At 43.9% G+C, this 21,003-nt stretch overlaps 1 protein-coding gene across 1 annotated transcript in view; it reads left to right on the top strand.

Moving 5' to 3' along the window:
- The window catches only part of MYH9 (myosin heavy chain 9), a 1,134,272-nt gene that overhangs the window by 392,076 nt on the left and 721,193 nt on the right, over positions 1-21,003 (top strand). Inside the window, exons 12-14 of the mRNA XM_044075327.1 lie at positions 9,194-9,289; positions 14,842-14,960; positions 15,444-15,596. Of these exons, the coding sequence (XP_043931262.1) occupies positions 9,194-9,289; positions 14,842-14,960; positions 15,444-15,596 (368 nt within the window). The remainder of the gene's footprint in view (positions 1-9,193; positions 9,290-14,841; positions 14,961-15,443; positions 15,597-21,003) is intronic.

Below are 21,003 nucleotides of genomic sequence, written 5' to 3'. Positions count from 1 at the left end.
AACCCAAATGTAATGACTGCAACAGTGACTACACGCTTAACATCTACCTTTATGGTAAGTGTACACAACTGTACTTTGTAGCTACATGGTCTGTACAGAGCATTTTCACTTAAACCTAATAGGCATTGTGTGCGTGGTTAGGTCATCCTTACGGCTGCCATTGTCAGGCCCACTTGTAACCAGGGCCAACAAAGGGCTGACAGGCTCTGCTTATTGGTTGTTGACTTCACATTTAAAATTTCTCTGGTAAAGTGCATACCTACCACCAAGGTTGAAAGTTGTATATTTTAAAATTCCCAGCTGATCATTTCCCCTTTCCTCATCTAAGGCACAAACTTCAACCTCACTGATCTAGCTCCTTATCTCTCGAATGATTACACTAATGCATATGTTCATGCCTTTATGGTACTGGATGCAGCAGGAATGATGACTATGAAGGAAGCCAGGTAAACTGAGATTTTCTTCATAGTTAATGTTGCAGTTCTTATCCTTGCAGAAGCCTGTGACTGGCCTGATTTCTTGAGTCTTGGCATAATCTCAAGACAACTGACATTTTGGCTGTCTGGATGTCTGGGTATACGAAGGGCGTCTGGCACCACCTTCAGTTCTTTTGAGCCATGCTGTCCAATACACTTGTTTTATATGCTTGCCGCCCATTTGACCTGTGTTTCTAGTGTTCTCTGATTCCAAACTGGTAAGTATGCTATTGTGGAAATGTATTCTCTAATGTACAAAAAAAGTTAACTGTCTTGTGAGTAGCAAATACCACATAGATGTTTAGTCATTTTGATTTGTTTAAGGCCTTACCATGACTTCTCTAAGTGCTCTGACTCTGCTAAATTCCATGCAGAAACCCTTTAAATGTAGGGCTGAGGTACTCTCTGTATTTAAAGAATCCTCGTAGTCTGCTGCTTTGGTAGTCACAACCCCCATCTTTTGCAGGTTCTGCTACTGCTCCAACTACTGGCATGATCCCAAAGCGAAAAGATAAATCCAGGAATCCAGAGTCCACAAAAAATGTGATTGCATCTACCTTTAAGCCGACAGAGGACCTTGTTCAAGCACCTTTATAGCCCCTAGGACTGGTGACTGCTAGGCCAGAATCCTTTGGAGTGGCTCTTTTTGAAGGCTGCTATGGTCCCAGCCTTTCTACAACTAGCACCACTGCTTGTCAGTCAGGTCGACGCCACTATGCATGCATCACATTTTGACATTTGAGAAGTGGTTCCACAAGGAGTCCTCACCCTCTCAGCTTCCTTCTGAAGTTTGGCTCAGTCGACTGCATCCCTTGGTCACACACATTAAGACTAAAATTGAAATGTACCCCTGCCAGTGGCCTTGCCTCTGCCCTCAGCCCTTGGGCCAAGTCCAGGACCCTGGTTTGTCCAGGACCTGGTTAAGATAGCACAGGAATTCATGGTCTTCATTAAAGCAAGCAAATCTTTGCAGACTTCTGTAGCCTCCCTTGCACTGACCAAAATGACTAGGGATGTAGCCTTTCTAGAGGAGAGACTCCTCATTCTCTGAAGATGAGGAAGAGCTCTCCTCCTAAAGTCATATGCAACCGTGAGCCTAGCCTGACTCTATGCTCTTCTGCCTCCCCTCTTGAAGACCTTTCATTCAGGGACATGCATAAAATGCAAAGACTTCAATTGTGAAGGTAAGCAGTTCTGCCAAGCTCAGACACACAAAGTACTAAACCTGCCATCCACTTCACCATTGGCTATATTCCCCCCCAGTACACATGGTGCTAGATGTATTTGAGGACATAGCCCTTCACCAGGGGTACTACCACCTGAAAAAACATCAACATCTTTGGTAATAAGGCTAAAGACGTTTTTAAAAAATATGGAAGATGAAGCTAAATTTTTGCAAACTGAAAGATTTCTTAAAAGTGCAACCTCCAAGATTTAGCAGGCACTGGCCTAATAAGAACTGGTCCTTTCCAGTTCCTTCGAGAGCCACTCAAGTCATACCCTGACATTCAAAAGGCTCCAGGTTTCGGTCACAAGGAACTTTTAGAACAAAACAATGCGGTGCCTCCTCTTCTTCCAAATCTGGAAACAAGACACCTCCCTATGGTAAGCAGTCTCAATGACTTCCCTTACACTTACCAAGCACTTGATTTTTAGCCGCCCCTTTGAGTGAGAAACTTGCTCTTCATGCAAGAAACTGGCAACTTATAACCCAGGACAAATGGGTTTTAAAATCTGTATCCCTGGGATACTATATTTCCACACGTTGCAAATTCCAAACGGATGGCCAGACCTGCCCCCAAATCAGTGGGCAGAGGCCCCGAAACAAGTACTTTCCCTAATGAGCACAGGGGCTATTCAGCCAGTACCAGAAGAGGAAAAGGGACAAAGTTTCAATTCAAGACTTTTCCTGGTACCCAGAAAAGACAAATCATGGCGTCCATTTCTGGACTTATCTACTCTAAACACCTTTCTGGACATTCCAAAATTCAAGATGCTGACTCTTCACCAGTTACTTCCTATGCTAAGCAAATATGCCTGGTTGGTATCTAGATTTAAGAGGCTTACCTGCATATCCCAATCGGGGAATCTTGCAGAAGATACCTCCGTTTCAAAGCAGGCTACTTGCATTACTAGTTCTCTGCACTGCCCTTTGGCTTATCTACAGCGCCCAGGGTCTTTACAAAGTGCATGGCTCCAGTAATTGCATTTTGCAGGCAAAGAAATATTCAAATATATCCATACCTGGACAATTGTCTAATTCAGGCAGAAAAAAAGGGGCACTCTTCTAAAACATCTGGCGTTTGTTCTAACTTGTCTAGCGTACACTTTAAACAAAAAGAAATCACAACTGGTAGCCTCTCAAAAAAAATTACATTCCTGGGTGCAAGCTTGAATACAACTGCCCAAATGGCTTTCCTTACGCCAGAGAAGCAAATTCATTTAGTGACTTACTTCAGATAGATGGCCACAAAAACCCTGCTTTCTGCAAGGCAAATACTGCAAGCCTTGGGGTTCATGGCCTCCTGCATTCTTCTAATTCCATATGCAAGACTGCATGTGAGGAAGCTTCAGTGGTGCTTAGTCTATTGAGTCAGCATTGTCACAGCCTGGAAACAATGATTCCCATCATACCTTGCCTGCAACTAGAGTTCCTATGGTGGGCAGAGGCCTGCCACCAAAACAAGGGACTGTCATTCACACCATCCCCTGCTGCCCAAACCCTAACTACAGGCGCATCAGACTATGCTTGGGGGGCACATCTGGCAGGGAAGTGCATTCAGGGCAAACTGAGCCCAAATCAAATGCACCTTCATATCAATCAAAAAAAAATGCTAGCTGTACAGAATGCAGAGACAGCCTTCAAGGACTACCTTCATCCAGGACAATTAAAGACTGACAACACCATGGTTATGTGGTACATAAACAAGCAGGGGGGGGTACACACTCCTACCCCCTTTGCAGACTAGCCATGGCATTGGGGAACACTGCCTTGACCTATCAAGTACAACTACAAGCTCAATTCCTGCCAGGAAAGTTGAATACTCGGGCAGACAAACTAAGCAGAAATCTCATGGACCCACATGAATGGAAACTGGAACCACGGATTTTCGACATGTTGACACGTAAATGAGGGAGACCAGACAGATCTTTTTGCCTCGCCCCAGAACTATCAGACAAATTGTGCACAAGAACTCCTCGCAAAAAAGCCTGGAAAGTGGATGCTGTATCCTTCAGCTGGAAAAATCTATCAGTCTATGCCTTTCCCAGTCTGCCTCTGCTCTCCAAAGTTCTACTAAAAGTCAAACAGGACAAACCAAAAATGATTGCTCCAGACTGGCCTCGCCAACACAGGTACCCACTCCTGCACAATGTGTCGCACCTTCCACCGTGGCACCTGCCTCAGACACCTTACTGTCTCAGCAGAATAACCAAATTCTGCACGCTTAGCTCCAAACTTTGAATCTTGCAGCATGGCTAATCACCTCAATTCACCCTTAGCATCCCTCAGCAAACCTGTTATGGATGCCATTTTGGAGGCAAGAAGGCCTAGTACTAGAAAATCTTATGCTGACAAATGGAAAAGATTCTGTGCCTGGAATCAATCTCAAGGGATCAGCACAGCAGTGCCCAACATTCCTCAGATTTTACAATACTTAACTGAGATGCTTCACAAGGGCCTGTCCTTTTCTTCCATAAAAATCCATGCCTCAGCCATTTCAGCTCATTACAACACATAACCTTCCCTCTTCTCTCATCCTTTGCTAAAGCAGTATCTCAGAGGGGCCAAAATTTAAGACCACCCAGGAGAGCTCCAACCCCTGCCTGGGACCTCAATTTTGTATTGGAAAAGCTCACCCTCCTTTCGAGCCAGCTGCTACTTCAGGCTTAATTTCTCTCCTGGAAAACCGCTTTCTTTGTAGCAGTCACTTCAGCTGGAAGGATTTCCGAATTACAAGCTCTTAGGCAGTGGACCCTTTCATCATTTTTCATGAAGACAGGGTATCTCTCAGGATCAATCCATCCTTCATGTCTAAGTTGGTATCCAGAGTGGCTCTTAATCAGACCATTCATTTGCCAACTTTCTTTCCCAATCCACAGAACAAGGGGGAGCGGATTCTGCATTCATTGGATGTGCACAGACAACTTAGATTTTACTTGCAGGACAAAATCTCAAAGAAAATCAGAGCAAGGGCAGAGGTAAAGGCCATTTCAAAGCAAACCATTTCCAAATGGATAAGCCATTGTATTCGTTTCTGCTATATGCACCATGGAAAAACTATCCCCCCAGGGGATCAGATCCCATTGGCTGCATCTATTCTGCAGCCTTTCTCCGAGGTGTTCCTACCAGGGACATCCTAGAAGCTGCCACCTGGAGCTCAGTTCATACGTTCACCAAACATGACTATTTGCCACTTTTCTCTAAATCCAGAGCTGGCTTTGCCACTGCTGTCCTGCAGGGCCTTATAGCTGGTCCTAATGCTGTATAATTCCATCCACCCAACCATAGCTTTGGGAATCTACCCAAATGTAATGACTGCAGCAGTGAAACACGAACTTAGTACAGTTGTGTACACTTACCATAAATGTAGATGTTAGTGTATTCACTGTTGCAGTCCTGGTTACCCTCCCTCCAGCCGCCTATTTTTCTCTGTCTATACCTCTACTTTCTTTATGCTTAAAAGCCCTTTTGATGTATTTTCTTTTGGGACTAGAGGTATATTTTTTGTGGTTTTAATTTTATTTGCTCCCCATTTGGCAGGCACCTGACATCTGGGGCAAGAAAAAAACCAAAAGACAGCAAAAACAACCAACCCACCTTGCACTAAATATATGAACAATATATATACAATGCACACAATTTACAAAAGATGAGAAAACAATGGTGGATCACATCATAGTGAGCAGAAAATGCTGCAGCATGAATCTAATAGAGAAGAGAAGGACAAACCTTGTCCAGTAACTCAGCAAGAAAAAAAATCTCTTCCATTATCTGCATATACTTTGAGACCCTTCAGGGTTTAAAACAGAATATGCCAGGCTGTTAGGTGAAGAGAGAGAAGTTTGACATTGAGTAAATGGAATCATCCACATCAGAATCAGAATTACTGCACCGCCTTCAACCAACACCCAATCTATAATAATCTAACCTCTTAATACTAGTGCGCTTTATTAAACCTAGCACAACCCAACAACGCCGCTAAGGCCAACGCCAGGCAAAGACAAGGAATACAATAAATAAAGCGATAATCTATGCATTACAGTCCTTCAATTAAGAAAATATTATTTATTTTTTTTTTCTGACATCCGTAAAAAAAAAACTAAAAAATAAAAAACTCGTACTTAGCCAACCCTCTGCCTCTCTGTTTTACCTCGATCTGAATTTCGACGGCACTTGCACCGAACGGGCACGGTCGGTCTGCATAAGCATTGAACATGCGGCAACGAAAAAGGGGATGGGATTTGTACCCGGACGCCCTGATGTCAGTCTTGTTGATGTTAAGATTAACAGCAGTAATTACTTTGATATTGATGAAGAACATCTGATGTAATGGCATCTGCTGCGTGTTTTATACCCCTGACGACCTGACGTCATGGAAGAAGGGATATCAACCGACGCACGACCCAAAACTTTTGTTAATCAGGCCGACTGAGGGCAACCTGCCAGCAGATTACCCAAATGTAATTACTGCAACAGTGAATACACTCTAACATCTGCATTTATGGTAAGTGTACACAACTGTACTTGTATCTTAATGGTCCCTTTAGCGAGCTTTACATGAGGAAGATCCAGTGGATGTTCATCGTGTTACCCTGCTGCAGTCATCACAATTGGGTTATCCTGTCGTCAGGCAGTCCCGCAGTCGGCCGGAATTCCAAAGTCTTGGTCCGGCGTCGGTTGCTGTCGCCTCTTCCCTGACGTCAATGCGCCAGGGGTATATATAATGCATCCAATGCCATTCTCATATATCTGGGAACAGACTCTTAGCCCCTAGAAATATTCTTTCCCTTGTTCTTATGCCTCAAGGAGCTTCTCTGCTGGAAGTCCACCAAACAGAACAACCCAGGAGCAACATTCACTCTGCCTCAGGCAGACAAGTCTGTCACCACAGACAGCTCAGATGTAGCTTGGGGAGCCCAACTAGGTCCATTGAGGATACAGGGCATTTGATCCCAAGACAGTTGTATCAATCTGAAGGAAATGCTAGTAGTTTTTTTGGCCAGGAACGTGATCTATTGTATCGAAAGTGCTCAATTGTTTTTATTTTTACTTTTAAATTGAAAAAAAAATTAACCTCAGCCTTGGTGGCCTGGCACTTTATTTGGATACTGTTTAAGTACCATTCTTTTATCTTGATCTTTAATTGTTTGAGATCACACTCATTGCATGATACGTAACAGGCCACAGAAGTATTCTAGGAGAGTACATGAGCAGGGACTTGCTAGACCCAAGTGAATGGATGTTGAAATGGGAAGTATTCCTAGACTCTCACTACGCTGCTGGGAATGCCATCTCTAGACCTCTCTGCCTCTCCCCCAGAGCAGACAGTTTGAGGTTCTGCTCCAGAACCCAGCAGGAGGGTGCCAGGAAGATGGATGCTTTCATTTTCACATGGAGCCAGGCATTCCTGTATGCCTTTCCCACATTTACTCTTTATTCCAAGGGTATTCGCAAAGACTCGGACTGACATACCCAGCATGATTCTAGTAGCCCCCTTCTGGCTCAGATAAAATTGGTTCTCTCTACTCGCCCTCAGGTAGTGGAGGTTTTGCATGCTCCTGAAGGACACAAGCCTTCTTGGCCAAATTGGAGGATTTGGTATTCCATCCCAACCTGACCTGTCTTAATCTAGCTCTTGGAGGATTGGGTTATGACACCCACCTCTATGCCTTATCAGGAGGTGCTTTCTGTTAAGGAAGCAAGAAATCTGAACACCTGTAAATCGTACATTGCCAAAATGGAAAAGATTCTACATATGGTGTCATGGCCAACAGTATTGTATTGCTTTACCTGTCTCACCTGCTTGAACAGTGTGCCTCTGCCTTCAGCATAAAGGTTCCTGATTCAGCAGTTTCGGTTTGATTGCAGACTACTCCACCACTTTTCTCCCACCAGGACATGAAACTGTTTGAGAGGGTAGTACACTTGAGATGTCCCAAGAGGGAACCCATCCCTGCATGGAACTTTGTTTTGGAAAAGCTAACCCTTATTGCCCTTCAAACTGGCTACCTTTGCTCCCCTCAAGACCACCTGGAAGACCAACTTTTCTGTAGCTGTCACTTCAGGTAGAAACCTCTGAACCACAGTATCTTGTGTGTAGAGCCCTTCACTGGCTTTCTCAGACAGGGTAATCCTCAGAACTAAGCGTTCATTTGTGCCCAGGGTGGTTTCAGAACTCCACCTTAACTAGGCTCTCAATCTGCCAGTTTTATTTCCATCTTTGGGAAGAATCTTCCACTCTGGATGTCCACAAATCGGGTACTACCTGAACAGAACAAAAACTGGACAGGCATGCCAGTTATCCTTCACAGAGGGAAAATTGGCAGGCCTGTCTCAAAGCAAGCCATCCCAAAGTAGATTGCAGACTGTACACACCATGGAAAGCCTCTGCCTGGATGAATTAGATCCCACTCCAGGCATGGGACAACTACCAATTCATTCCTCAAATGTGTATTCACCCAGTCCTAGAGGCACCCACCTGAAATTCTACTCACATTTTACAAAACATTGCAACTTGGGTCAGGCATCCAGGCCTAGGGTAGGGTTTGCCTTTGCCATACTAAAAAAAAAAAAAAGTTTCCCAGACAGCATTTCCTCCACCCACAGAGCGGGTTTTGGGAATATTCCCAAGGATTAGTACTACAGCATTGACTGAAGAACATAATACAGTTGTGTCCCACTTAATGTAATCGTAGATGTTTGAGTAAATTTATGTTGAAACGTATTCCTTCCCTTTTACCCCTTATGTAAGTAGGGACCTAGTTTCGTACTTGTTGTCCATTTGACTCATCCCAACTTTCTTCCCTTTTGTATTCACTATCAAGACCAGGCAATTGAAATTGTGCTGTCTCCTGCCATCCAACTGCTTTCTCTGCTTAGATCTGAAAAAGATGGATACCTGTAATATCTGGACATAGGTCATAAATAGTCTGCCATCCTCTTGAGGTGATGCTAAAACTCTGGAAATTGGGTCAGTCAAGAGGCTCCTGCATGGCAGGAAGTTTAAAGGATTAGTATTGCAACATTGACCTACTATTACAATTATGGTAAGTGGGTCAAAATTGTACTTGTATAGCAGGTGTTGGGGCCACACTGTCTACTAGTCATTTAAGATTGTTCTTACAAGTGTAGCATTTTGACAGCATGTATGACTTCAGGGTTGTTTGCATTGAGACCTGTACTGGAGCATAACTTCAAATTTTCTAATATTGTGGTTTGTAATGGAATGTATTGAAAATCTCGATCTTAATTGTGTGAGCCATGTAATTTTTTGTTTCCAGTCGCTACTGCCTTCAAAATCCTTTGGTAGGAGTTGCTGGGGGCACGATGTAGGAGGTTTAGAAAGGTGGCTTTGGCAGCAGGTTTTCATCAGTCTGTTCAGAACTGCCTCAGTCCAGGAAATTACTTTGGATGGAAAAATGTAGCCAAAATAGTTCACTGTTTTTAAAAACTTATCTTGTAGGCTTATATTGAATTCATTCCTTTCCTTTTTCAGGCTTGTTGAAAGTGATTTCAGGAGTTCTTCAGCTTGGTAATATTGTATTCAAGAAAGAACGCAATACAGACCAAGCCTCCATGCCAGATAATACAGGTAAGATTTTAGTAATTTTGAATTTTGTTTTGAAAGTTTAGTAGTATGTAGAAACTGCCACTGTAATAAGAGTAGGCTACTTCAGTTTTAACATTACGTTTGTTTTGCTGTTTTCTTTGAATTGTATTATCTTCCATAAATGGATTGTGCCTAAAAATACATTTATAGTAATTTGGACCGTGTTAAATCAGTTATTTTATAGCAGTCTTCAGAGCTAGCAAAGTGTGCGTGAGAGAGTGTAGTTGGAGTACTGAGGGTGTTTAAAACACTAAGTGACACTAAAATTCTTCAACCTTCCCTTGTAGTTCCAACAACACTGAACACAAGTTAACATTTTCCATTATAGTTTTTGTAACCTTCAAGTGGTCCAAGAATGCCAACTTTAATGAGGGAAAGCTTTTAATGCAAACATACTGGGACTTAAACTTGTGAATTTCAGTTTGTAAGGTTGCTTCCTTTTTCCCAAATGGATAGCATATGTGGATTATGTGGATACTCTACAAAAGGGCCTTGCAGAAACAGATATGCTTCTGGAGCATTTCTCCCCGGGCCTCCGCTGAAAACAGGATCTGTGGAACCTAGTCGGACTTTCCCGCTCAAACAAATGTTGGATAAACAATAAATGTGGTATTTCGGGGTAATGAGACTGGGAAAGGAAAGATGCATGACAAACATGACAGATGCTTTAAAATGATCATGGAACTTATGAACAAAGACATTGGCAACCTTCAAACACTGGACCCCACCCAGCTTGGGTTCGTTAGGGGCCAGTCTTGTCTCCTGAACCTGATTGACTTCTGCGAATCAGTCTACAGAGCCGTGGACGGGGGTAAGGCAGTCCACACAGCCTATCTGGACCTCGCCAAGGCCTTTGGCACCATCCCCCACTCTGGAAGCAGACTTACTAAGCTGGGCATTAATCCCTACTTCACTCGATGGATTGCCAACTAGCTTATTGACAGAATCCACACTGTAAAATTAGCTGACTCCAAATCCAGCTCCAGACAAGTGGAGTACCTCAGGGTTCAGTCCTGGGACCGCTCTTGGTTGGCATCTACTTCCCTGAAGTACAGGCCAACACTAAGGGACTCTGGCTAACAAAGTTGGCAGATAACTGCAAACTAGGAGCCATTATTGAATCCCCAAATTATGTGGATACTTTACAAAAGGGCCTTGCAGAAACAGATGTTTGGTGCCAGAGCCGTGGGCTCAAGCTCAATGCCAAGAAATGTATAGATGTTCGTGTTACACTGCTGCAGTCATTACACTTGGGTTATCCTGCCGTCAGGCGGTTCCCCAGTCGGCCTGAGGTACAAAGTCTTGGTCTGGCGTCTGTTGCTGTCGCCTCCTCCCAGACGTCAGTGTGACAGGGATATATAAGATGCAGACAACACCATTTTATTCCGTCTTTCTTGCCGCGCGGTGCCCGAAGCAAAAGCAGTTTGCAAGTGCCGGTTGGCAGTCTCCTGAGATTTTCATTCCGAATCCAGAACCGAAGTCTTCTACAAAGCTAAGTACCCCATTGGGGAAACTTTTTCTTGCCCCAGACCGATGTCCGTAAAAGTTAATAACTCTATTTCTTGTGGGAAGCAAATACCTCAAGGATTTCCATTCCTATTGTATCCCATGCCTAGATCCAGACGTCCCTGTTGGTTTTGCGCTAGGTTTAACAAGCGCACTGTTAAAGGTCTGATTTTGCCCGACATTATTTTGGTAGAAAATTCAATTATACCATGCCGTCGGAACTTCCGACGACCAGAATACACAAAAAGCGCAAAGACAAGAATAGGCATCAGAGGCCCAAAACTGACAAAGCCTCTTCTAGGCCAGTCGCCGGTTCTCCGGTTTTCAGCGAGGCGTCTTTGCAGCCCCTGACTGCTTCTGTAGAACCACAGGCCACCTCTGACTCCCACGTGGAGATGGCTGGGCCTTCGGACACACAAGTTATTCAGCCTACCGAAACTAACCTTTCAAAGGGATCTGGAGTAGCTGAGCAACCCACAGCTTCAGAGGGTGTCTTCAGACCTACTCAGTTAAGCATTAAACCCTCAGCTAAGTCTAAGCCTCCTTTAAAATCAAAGAAACAAATACAGCATTCTCCAGGACAGGCCTCCATGCTTAAAGAAATTCTCAAAATGGCCGAAGATCTAATCACTCTGATCAGGGGTTCCCATCCCCCTCCTGATAAAAGGCCTAGACAGGATGCAGACAGACTCATCCGACCAGGTGATTCATCCTCAGACCTAGGATACTCTTTACCCCCTTATGAGGATTCTGATGCTGAGGAATCAATTCCATCAGCCTCACCACCTGAGGACTACTCCTGTGGGGAAGCCCTACATACCATGAGGAAGCATTTCCACTGGGAAGGCCAGGATTACTCAGAATCCAAGAAAAGGCTCAGACTTCCTTTTATTACCTCAACACAGACCCCTTGCTATTGCACCAGTGTTGGATATTGTGGATGATGTGTATACTGAATCCAGCTTAAATCCTGATTCCTTACCTCCAGCCCCTGTTAAACCTGACAGATACTACAGAGTCCCTGACTCTCTCATTTCTGTATAAAAGCCCTGTAGCTGACACTGAAACTATTTCTCAGGGACCCAAAGGGGTGAAGGCCTCATCAGCCAAGAATCCAGTTCCCTCTGACAGATTCCAGAGCATTAGACAGATGGGGAAAGAAAGTATATACGTCTGCAACTTTAGCAATGCGAGCCTTAAATTGCCAGTTTCACATGCTAAAATATCAGCAGTTTTTACTGTCAGTTAAAACAAAAAATGCTTCCAGAATCAGATCCTCCTAATTTTAAAGAAATGCAGGATTTATTGCATGCAGCTGAACAAGTGGGAAAGCATACTTTGCAATGTGGTTTTGATTCTCTAGAGGCCTCCTGCAAAGCAGCAGTTACAGGCTCTGTCATTAGAAGACATACTTGGTTAAAAGAACATACGTTACCAGATCATGTTAAAGCAAAATTATTGGATGCACCTTTGCAGCAGGATGTGTTTGGAGTTAAGGCAGAAGAGGTATTAAAGAAAATGGAGGATAAGGCAAAATCTATGCAAGTTTGTTTTGGAAAAATTAACTTTACCTCCTTTTGAGCCAGCTAACACAACAGAATTAAAATATATCTCTTGGAAAACTGCTATGCTCCTGGCAATAACATCAGCACGACCTGTTTCAGAATTACAGGCACTAATGGCAGTGGAACCTTTCCTCATTTTCCACCAGGACAGGGTGTCTTTAAGAACTAACCCTACGTTTATGCCAAAGGTGGTATCCAGTGTGGCTCTAAACCAAACTGTTCACCTGCCAACGTTTTATCCTAAACCACAGAATAAAGGGGAGAGACTACTGCACTCTTTGGACATTCACAGGCAATTACGTTTCTACTTGGTCAGATTTTCTGAAAGCTTTGGTTTTGTCCAATTATTGGTAGCATATGCTGCAGGAGCACAGGGAAAAGCCATTTCAAAACAGACTTTTTCAAAATGGATAGGACATTGTATACGTTTCTGCTACACATACCATGGAAAACCTGTACCTAGCAGCATTAGATCTCACTCCACTAGGGCAACAGCCACTTCAACTGCCTACCATAGGGGAGTACCTACCAAGGATATTTTGGAAGCAGCAACTTGGAGTTCTGTACATACCTTCACCAAGCATTACCATCTGCCTCTATACTCTAAATCCAGAGCTGGCTTCACCACTGCAGTGCTGCAGGGCCTTATAGCCACCCCTAATGCCTTATAGAACCAGCCACCCTACCTCAGCTTTGGGATTCTACCCAAGTGTAATGACTGCAGCAGTGTAACATGATGAACATAGTACAGTTTTGTACCTACCATAAATGTAGATGTTAGTGTATACACTGCTACAGTCCAGGTTACCCTCCCTCCTTCCCCTCTTACTGGCTGGTACGTACCCATGTCTTCTACCCTTTACTACCTATGGGTGTATTTGCTGGTAGCTGTAAGTTGTTTGCTTTTCTTATGTATGTTTTATTAGCAATTGGAATTGCCTACCTCTTTAGAGGCACCTGACATCTGGGGCAAGAAAAACTGAAGAAAATGGCGTCAGCTGCATCTTGTATACCCCTGTCGCACTGACGTCAGGGTGGAGGCGACAGCAACAGACGCCGGACCAAGACTTTGGAACTCAGGCCGACTGGGGAACCGCCTGACGGCAGGATAACCCAAGTGTAATGACTGCAGCAGTGTATATATTCGAACAGCTACATTTATGGTAGGTACAAAACTGTACTTTATCCCCTTTGGGAAATAACATGAACCCCGTGAATTACCACATAGGTGGCAGTACACTAAACACGGAAAGTGTGGATAGACTTAGGGACACAGGTGGACAGTGGTCTCACCTTCGATAACCACATCGCCACAACAGTCAGGAAATCCTATGTGGCACACCACATCACGAAGGGCTTTTCATCCAGAAAAAAAGGTCCTTGTCCCACTGTACTCATCCCTCATTAGACCCATTATAGAATAAAACGCCCCATTTGGTATGTACCTCTCAAGACGTCTGCAACTGGAAAGGCTGCAGAAATACCTCACTAAAAGAATCACAGGCCTAAAGCAGATGCCCTACACTGACCGCCTTAAACTCCAGCTATACTCTGTCGCATATTTACTCAGAGGCGATCTCTGCTTAACATACAAGGCCATGTCAAATCCAGAGCGGTTGGACATACTACACTTAAAGAAATCCCATTCCGTCAGAGCCACATGCTCCAGGGATCTAAACCTTGTCATCGCAATAAACAAAACATGCTGGAGGGATAGATTTCTGACCAGCAGACTCCCCAGACTCTGGAATAGACTGCCCATACATGTCAAGCAGGGCGCCTCTTTAGTCCTCTTCAAAAAGAACCTTGACGATTGGATGGGAGAGAGGAAATTCACCCCAGGGATCACGTCAGTCACCGTGCTAGACAGGGGTCCAGGGAAGTAAATAGTGTGGAAGAAATAGCCAAGGAATTGTTAGGCTAGGCTTGTATAGGCCCTAAGGCCGATAGCCTAGTACCAACCTATGAACCTTTAAATATCCCTACTGTGATTTAATTGAATTGTTGATGGCATGGAATTGTCTGTCTGCAAAGTGTCTGACCTTTCCCAAACTTGACTAAGGCTGTTAAGTAAAGAGAACAGATTCAAATGCTCTAGTCATGGCTATAAAATTAGCCATAGTGATAAGATCTGTGGCCAGGTAACTTCAGATGACCTCTTAGATTGTGGTTAGTGTACTAAAGCAAATTTCTAAATCCATGCTGAATGACTGAACTGTCAGCATTTGTTAATGTGTTGTAGTATCTGTATAAGCAGTTCTTTTGGTCAAGTGAATTGAGTGGAAGTTGAACAAAGGGGAAAGGTTTGAGGAGAAAGCTCTTTGTATGCTTCATAATGGTGTGTAAGATATCTGTAGTAAGACGGTTTGCAGATACTTGTATTTATTACAGTTTCTTGCTAAGAGAGAACCCAAAGTTTGTCTACAACCTTTCAAAAACTTGTCAAATTCTTAATTTGTGCAGCTGCTCAGAAAGTTTGCCATCTCCTTGGGGTCAATGTCACTGATTTTAGTAGAGGCATCCTATCTCCACGGATAAAAGTTGGTCGTGACTATGTACAAAAGGCCCAGACCAAAGAACAGGTAAACAATGCTAACAGTGTTCAACTGTGTTGTGCATTTTGCACCCATTAATTCTAAAAGAGAAGTCTTTTGCACAACATCTAGTTTCAGCTATTCATTTTGTAATTAACTTCAAATGATCCTATTGTAATGTTGTGTAGAGATCAGCATTTGAAAAGTGAATGCAATAAGCTTGAGTTTATGGAAAAAAAAAAAAAACTAACTTCAGATAGGTTATATTAAAACTATTAAATACATTCTGGGTTAAATTAAAACTATTGGCTAAATATTAAATGTGCAACTGTCAACTATAATTGTAAGAAACAAGTTCTCATTTTAATTTGTTTTGTAAGTATTGTGTATATATTTGTTAAAAAATGCATGTACTTTATTTTGCGTGTAGAAACTAAACTTGATGCTTCTCTGTATAGTGTGTGTGCTTTCTCCTTATCGACTAGTAATTTTCATTGAATTCAGGCTAATTTTTTTCTGTTTTAATTTTAGGCTGATTTTGCCATCGAAGCACTGGCCAAAGCTACTTATGAACGCATGTTTCGCTGGCTGGTAATGCGTATTAATAAGGCATTGGATAAGACAAAGAGACAGGGGGCATCATTTATTGGCATTCTGGATATTGCTGGTTTTGAAATCTTTGAGGTAAGATGGTAACAGTGTTTTGGTGCCCTGTTTCATATGCATGTTCTAGCGAAACACAATTTTGGAGTCTTGTGCAGTATTAATTGTAAGCTGTTCTTTGGGTTTTAGCTTTTGTGGTTTGAATGTTGAAGAAAAACAGCAGATGTGAAGGTTATTCCGATGTCCTTCAAGGATGCATCTGCAGTCATAACAAATGGGTTGTCCTGTCGTCAGGCAGCCCTTCGGTCGGCCGGATTCCAAAGTCTGGGTCCGGCTTCGGCTGATGTCGCACTTCACCCGACGTCATCTCTGCTGGTCTTCGGGTATAAAGGCATCAGCCGACGCCTTTTTCCTCAGTCTTTCTTGCCGCGCGGCGCCTGAAGCAGAAGCTGTTCGCAAGTGCCGGTCGGTCAGATCCAGAGATTACTACTACCGAATACTACTTCGAAGACTTCTAAAAGCTAAGTACCCGTTGGGGACTCTTTCTTGCCTCAGCCGATGTCAGAAAAAGTCAGTAACTGTTTAACTTGTGGGAAACAAATACCTCATAAAGATTTCCACTCTTACTGCCTGCCTTGCTTAGGCCCAGACCACGGCGTAGCAGCCTGTTCGCCTGTGCTTCCTTCAACCCGGCAACACTTAGGCGTCGGTCGGAGTTTGCTGAACAGTTTTTCGGCTCAGATTTTGCGTACATTATGCCGTCGGATCCTCAGACTACCCAAATTGTTAAAAACGAAAAAAAAGACCGACACTCGCGGTCTGCGGTTTCGGCCGAAACCACGGTTAAGCAAGCCGCGAGTGTCTCTGTTTCGGCCGAAACCGAGAAAACCGGTCAATCTTCAGCCGAATCCATGACCACTACCGAGGCTCCTGCTACCTTAGTTGAATCGGCCTCAGAAGTTTTGCCTACTACTGTGGTTCCTAGTGATTTATCAGACACCATTCCTTTGGATGTCTCTACCCCAGCACGTGGTGCTGCTAGGCCTCCTGCAGCCATGTCTATTAAGGCCTTTGCCAGGGCTAAAGCAGCCAAAACTGTTAAATCAGTGCCTATTAAGCCCCCCTCACACAGGCCCACTTCTAGTTCACAAATGCTTACTCTGGCAGAGGATTTAATATCCTTAATTAGGGGATCCCAATCTCACCCAGACAGGGCCTCTCAGCCCCCAGAAAAGAGACCTAGAGCAGAGCCCCCCGAGCCAGTGTCCTCTGATTCTTCGGATGACTCAGACATTACAGATCAGCCAGAGGCTCCTTTTTCTACTTATGAAGATTCCGATGCTGAGGAATCCATTCCATCTGCCTCTCCACCAGAGGAATTTTCCTTTGGGAAACCTTACATGCCATGAGAGAACAATTCCAATGGCAGGGACAAGATTTCTCAGATTCAAGAAAAAGGCTTAGGACATTTCTGCACTTACCACAACATAGGCCCTTAGCTATACCTCCAGTTCTGCCTGTTGTGGATGATGCATTTAATGATGTTTGCACTGCTCCTGATACTTTACCTCCAGCCCCTGCCAAACCAGATAGATTTTACAGGGTGCCAGACACTCATCACCACCTATACAAGGCCCCACTTGCAGATCCTGAGACTATATCCCAGGGGCCTAAGGCAGTCAGTAGCCTCTACCTCAGCAAAAAATCCTATTCCTTCTGAAAGGGAATCCAGGTCCTTAGAGAGATGGGGAAAAAAAGTTTACACCTCTGCTACTCTCTCAGCTAGAGCTTTAAACTGTCAGTTTCATATGATCCAATACCAAGAGTTTATGCTTGATCAGTTAACTAAGAAGCTGTCCACTGATGACTCCTTAGATAAGAAATATGTTTTAGAAATGGTGAATAACATTCAGCAGGTTAGTAACCATTCTTTAAAATGTGGCTATGATGCACTGGAGGCTTCATTTAGATCAGCCATGACTGGCACAGTGATAAGAAGGCATGCATGGTTGAAAGAACTGGTCTTGCCAGATCATGTTAAAGCAAAGCTGTTAGATGCTCCTATGGATAAGGCCAGTCTATTTGGTACACCTGCTCAGCAAGTAATGAAGAAAATGGAAGAGAAGGCAAAATCTGTACAAACAGTTAAAGATTTCTTACAGGTTCAGCCCCAAGGTTTAGCAGGAACTGGCCTGCCAAAATTGGTCCTTTCCAGACTCCTCAACACCTCAGTGGCAGGAATAGACGCTCTAGAGGCAGAAATCAATCCAGAGGAGGTGCCTACAGAGGACGACAGTGGCAAGGCAATAACCGAGGCACAGACACAACCACTGCCACTGCAACAGGACAATCACAGTGACTTGGCTCTGACACCGCCTACTAGGAAGCAAATAACAGCACCTTTAGGCGGAAAGTTAGCCTTATTTTCGAAAAATTGGCACTATATCACAAAAGACAAGTGGATTTTGCAAACCATAGACCAAGGCTACAGGTTCCACTTCCACACTTTACCAGTAAAAAGAGGAATGCCAAACCTACCTCCAAATCAAAAAACAGAAGCTCTAAAGCAGATAGCGCAATTAACAAAGATAAGAGCTGTGGAAAGAGTACCAATAACAGAACAGGGCAAAGGATTCTACTCCAGACTCTTCCTAGTACCACGAAAAGAGAAAAGTTGGAGACCTATTCTCGACCTGTCCGTCTTAAACACATACATCATTGTCCCAAAATTCAAAATGCTGACCCTACAGCAACTTCTTCCCATGCTGGGTAAGGAGTGTTGGCTGGTAACTCTAGATCTCAAGGAGGCATACCTGCACGTCCCCATATGACCAAATTGCAGAAGATACCTCAGATTTCTTGCAGGATCAGAGCATTATCAATTCTCAGCATTGCCCTTTGGCTTATCTACTGCCCAGAGTATTCACAAAATGCCTGGCATCAGTAATCGCTCACTGCAGGCTACAGGGAATCCAAATTTATCCATACCTGGACGACTGCCTGTTACAAGCGGACAACAAAAGCAAGCTGACAACAGATTTACAAAGAGTCATTTGCTTACTACAAGCCCTGGGATACACAGTCAATTTACAAAAGTCAAGACTGATACCATCCCAAACAAGAACATTCTTGGGTGCGGAATTGGACACAGCAAAACAAATGGCATTCCTAACTGCAGAAAAACAAAACAACTCCTCTTTACTTCTTGGCATTAACAAAGCAGAACAAACTAACAGCAAGAAAAGTACTGCAGGCCTTGGGCTTCATGGCACCATGCATAATCTTGGTCCCACATGCCAGACTGCATATGAGAAAGCTACAGTGGTACCTAAAGAATTTATGGTCTCAACACAGGCACAGCTTAGAAACCGAAATCCCACTAATCCCATGCCTGAAACAGGAGTTCCTATGGTGGGCTCAAGCATGCCAGTCAAACCCAGGCTTGCCCTTCCACAACTTTCAAGCAAGCCAAACCATCACAACGAACGCCTCAGACCTAGGCTGGGGGGCGCACATGTTGGACAAATGCATACAAGGATTGTGGACTCCAGACCAGCTGCACCTGCACATAAACCAAAAAGAAATGCTGGCAGTAAAACTAGCAATCCAGAAATTCAGACCATTCCTCAAAGAAGGCCATTTAATGATAAGGACAGACAACACCACAGTCATGTGGTACATCAACAAACAGGGAGGCACTCATTCATACCCCTATGCAGAATGACTCTGGACCTTTGGATTATGGCACTGAGCTACAACATCCAGTTACAGACAATATTTGTGCCGGAAAAAGAAAACACCCTAGCAGACATGTTAAGCAGAACCACCGCGGCTGCTCACGAATGGATGCTACACCGGACATCTTCAAGGCCATCACAAAGAAATGGGGAATGCCACAAATAGACCTATTCGCATCCCCACTCAATCACCAGCTCAAAAAATTCTGCACAAGGACATACCACCCACTTGCATGGAAGGTGGACTCTCTATCCTTCAGTTGGAAAGGCCTGACAGCATATGCATTTCCACCTCTTCCTTTGATGCACAAGGTACTACTGAAAATCAGAGGAACGCCCAAGGATAATCCTGATAGCTCCGAATTGGCCAAGACAACACTGGTATCCATTGCTGAGGCGCATGTCTCAGGGGAGACTGTGGTCAATACCCCTGATGCCTTTGATGTTAACTCAGAACAACTACAACATCATGCACCCAAACCTAAAAACCTTGCAACTGACTGCCTGGAACATCACATAGCAGCAACTAACCCAGACCTATCCCAAAGGGTTAAAGACATTATCCTTGAAGCCCGCAGACCTTCAACAAGAAGGAACTATGCAGGAAAATGGAAAAGATTTGTCATTTGGAGTACTGAAAGAGGAAAAGATGTGTCGAACATAGATATTGCTAACATCCTGGAGTACTTGGCAGAGCTTCTACATACAGGCCTGTCCTATTCCTCCAAGATACATGCATCAGCTATTTCAGCAGAATACAGCTTCGATCCACCTGTCTTTTCGCATCCTCTACTCAGGCAGTTCCTCAAAGGGATCAAGAATGTAAAACCTCCTAGGAAACCACCATTACCAGCATGGGACTTGAACTTTGTGCTAGAAAATTGACACTCCCTCCATTTGAACCAGCAGCAACAGCAGATCTTCAACACCTATCATGGAAAACTGCTTTCCTACTGGCAATTACTTCAGCAAGGAGGGTTTCGGAACTACAGGCCTTAATGGCAGTACAACCCTTCCTAATCTTCCATCAAGATAGGGTGTCCATGAGAACTAATCCTACATTTATGCCTAAGGTGGTATCCAGAGTGTCTTTAAACCAGGCAATCCACCTACCTACCTTCTTTCCCAATCCACAGAACAGGGGAAAGACTGCTGCATACCTTGGATGTACATAGACAGTTACGCTACTACCTGGACAGAACCAAAGGTGACAGAAAAACTGACCAGCTTTTAGTAGCCTATGCAACAGGAAGGGAAGGAAAAGCAATTTCCAAACAGACAATCTCCAAATGGATAGGAAATTGCATAAGATTCTGTTACTCCTACCACGGAAAACCAATTCCACAGAACATAAGACCTCATTCTACAAGGGCTACAGCCACTACCACAGCTTTCTTACGAGGAGTGGCAACCAAGGACATTATTGAGGTGGCTACTTGGACCTCCGTGCATACATTTGCCAAGCATTATAATTTACCTCTATACTCTAGATCCCGAGCAGGGTTTGCCACTGCTGTACTGCAAGGGATCCTAACTGCACCATAATTCTTCTTCCTCCTCCTCCCCTAGTTTGGCTATGGTATTCTACCCATTTGTTATGACTGCAGATGCATCCTTGAAGGACATAGTACAGTTTTGTACCTACCATAAATGTAGATGTCCAAACAGGATAGCATCTGCAGTCAGGATTACCCACCCTCCTTCCCCTCTGTGGTACTCCTAGGGTATTTACCCTTCTAATAGCTAGCTGG

This window comes from Protopterus annectens, chromosome 1.part1 (assembly GCF_019279795.1).
Source record: "Protopterus annectens isolate FY-2018-M chromosome 1.part1, PAN1.0, whole genome shotgun sequence".
NCBI lineage: Eukaryota > Metazoa > Chordata > Ceratodontiformes > Protopteridae > Protopterus > Protopterus annectens.
The sequence above is the reverse complement of the archived record's forward strand: the minus strand, read 5'-3'. Positions and strand labels throughout refer to the sequence as shown.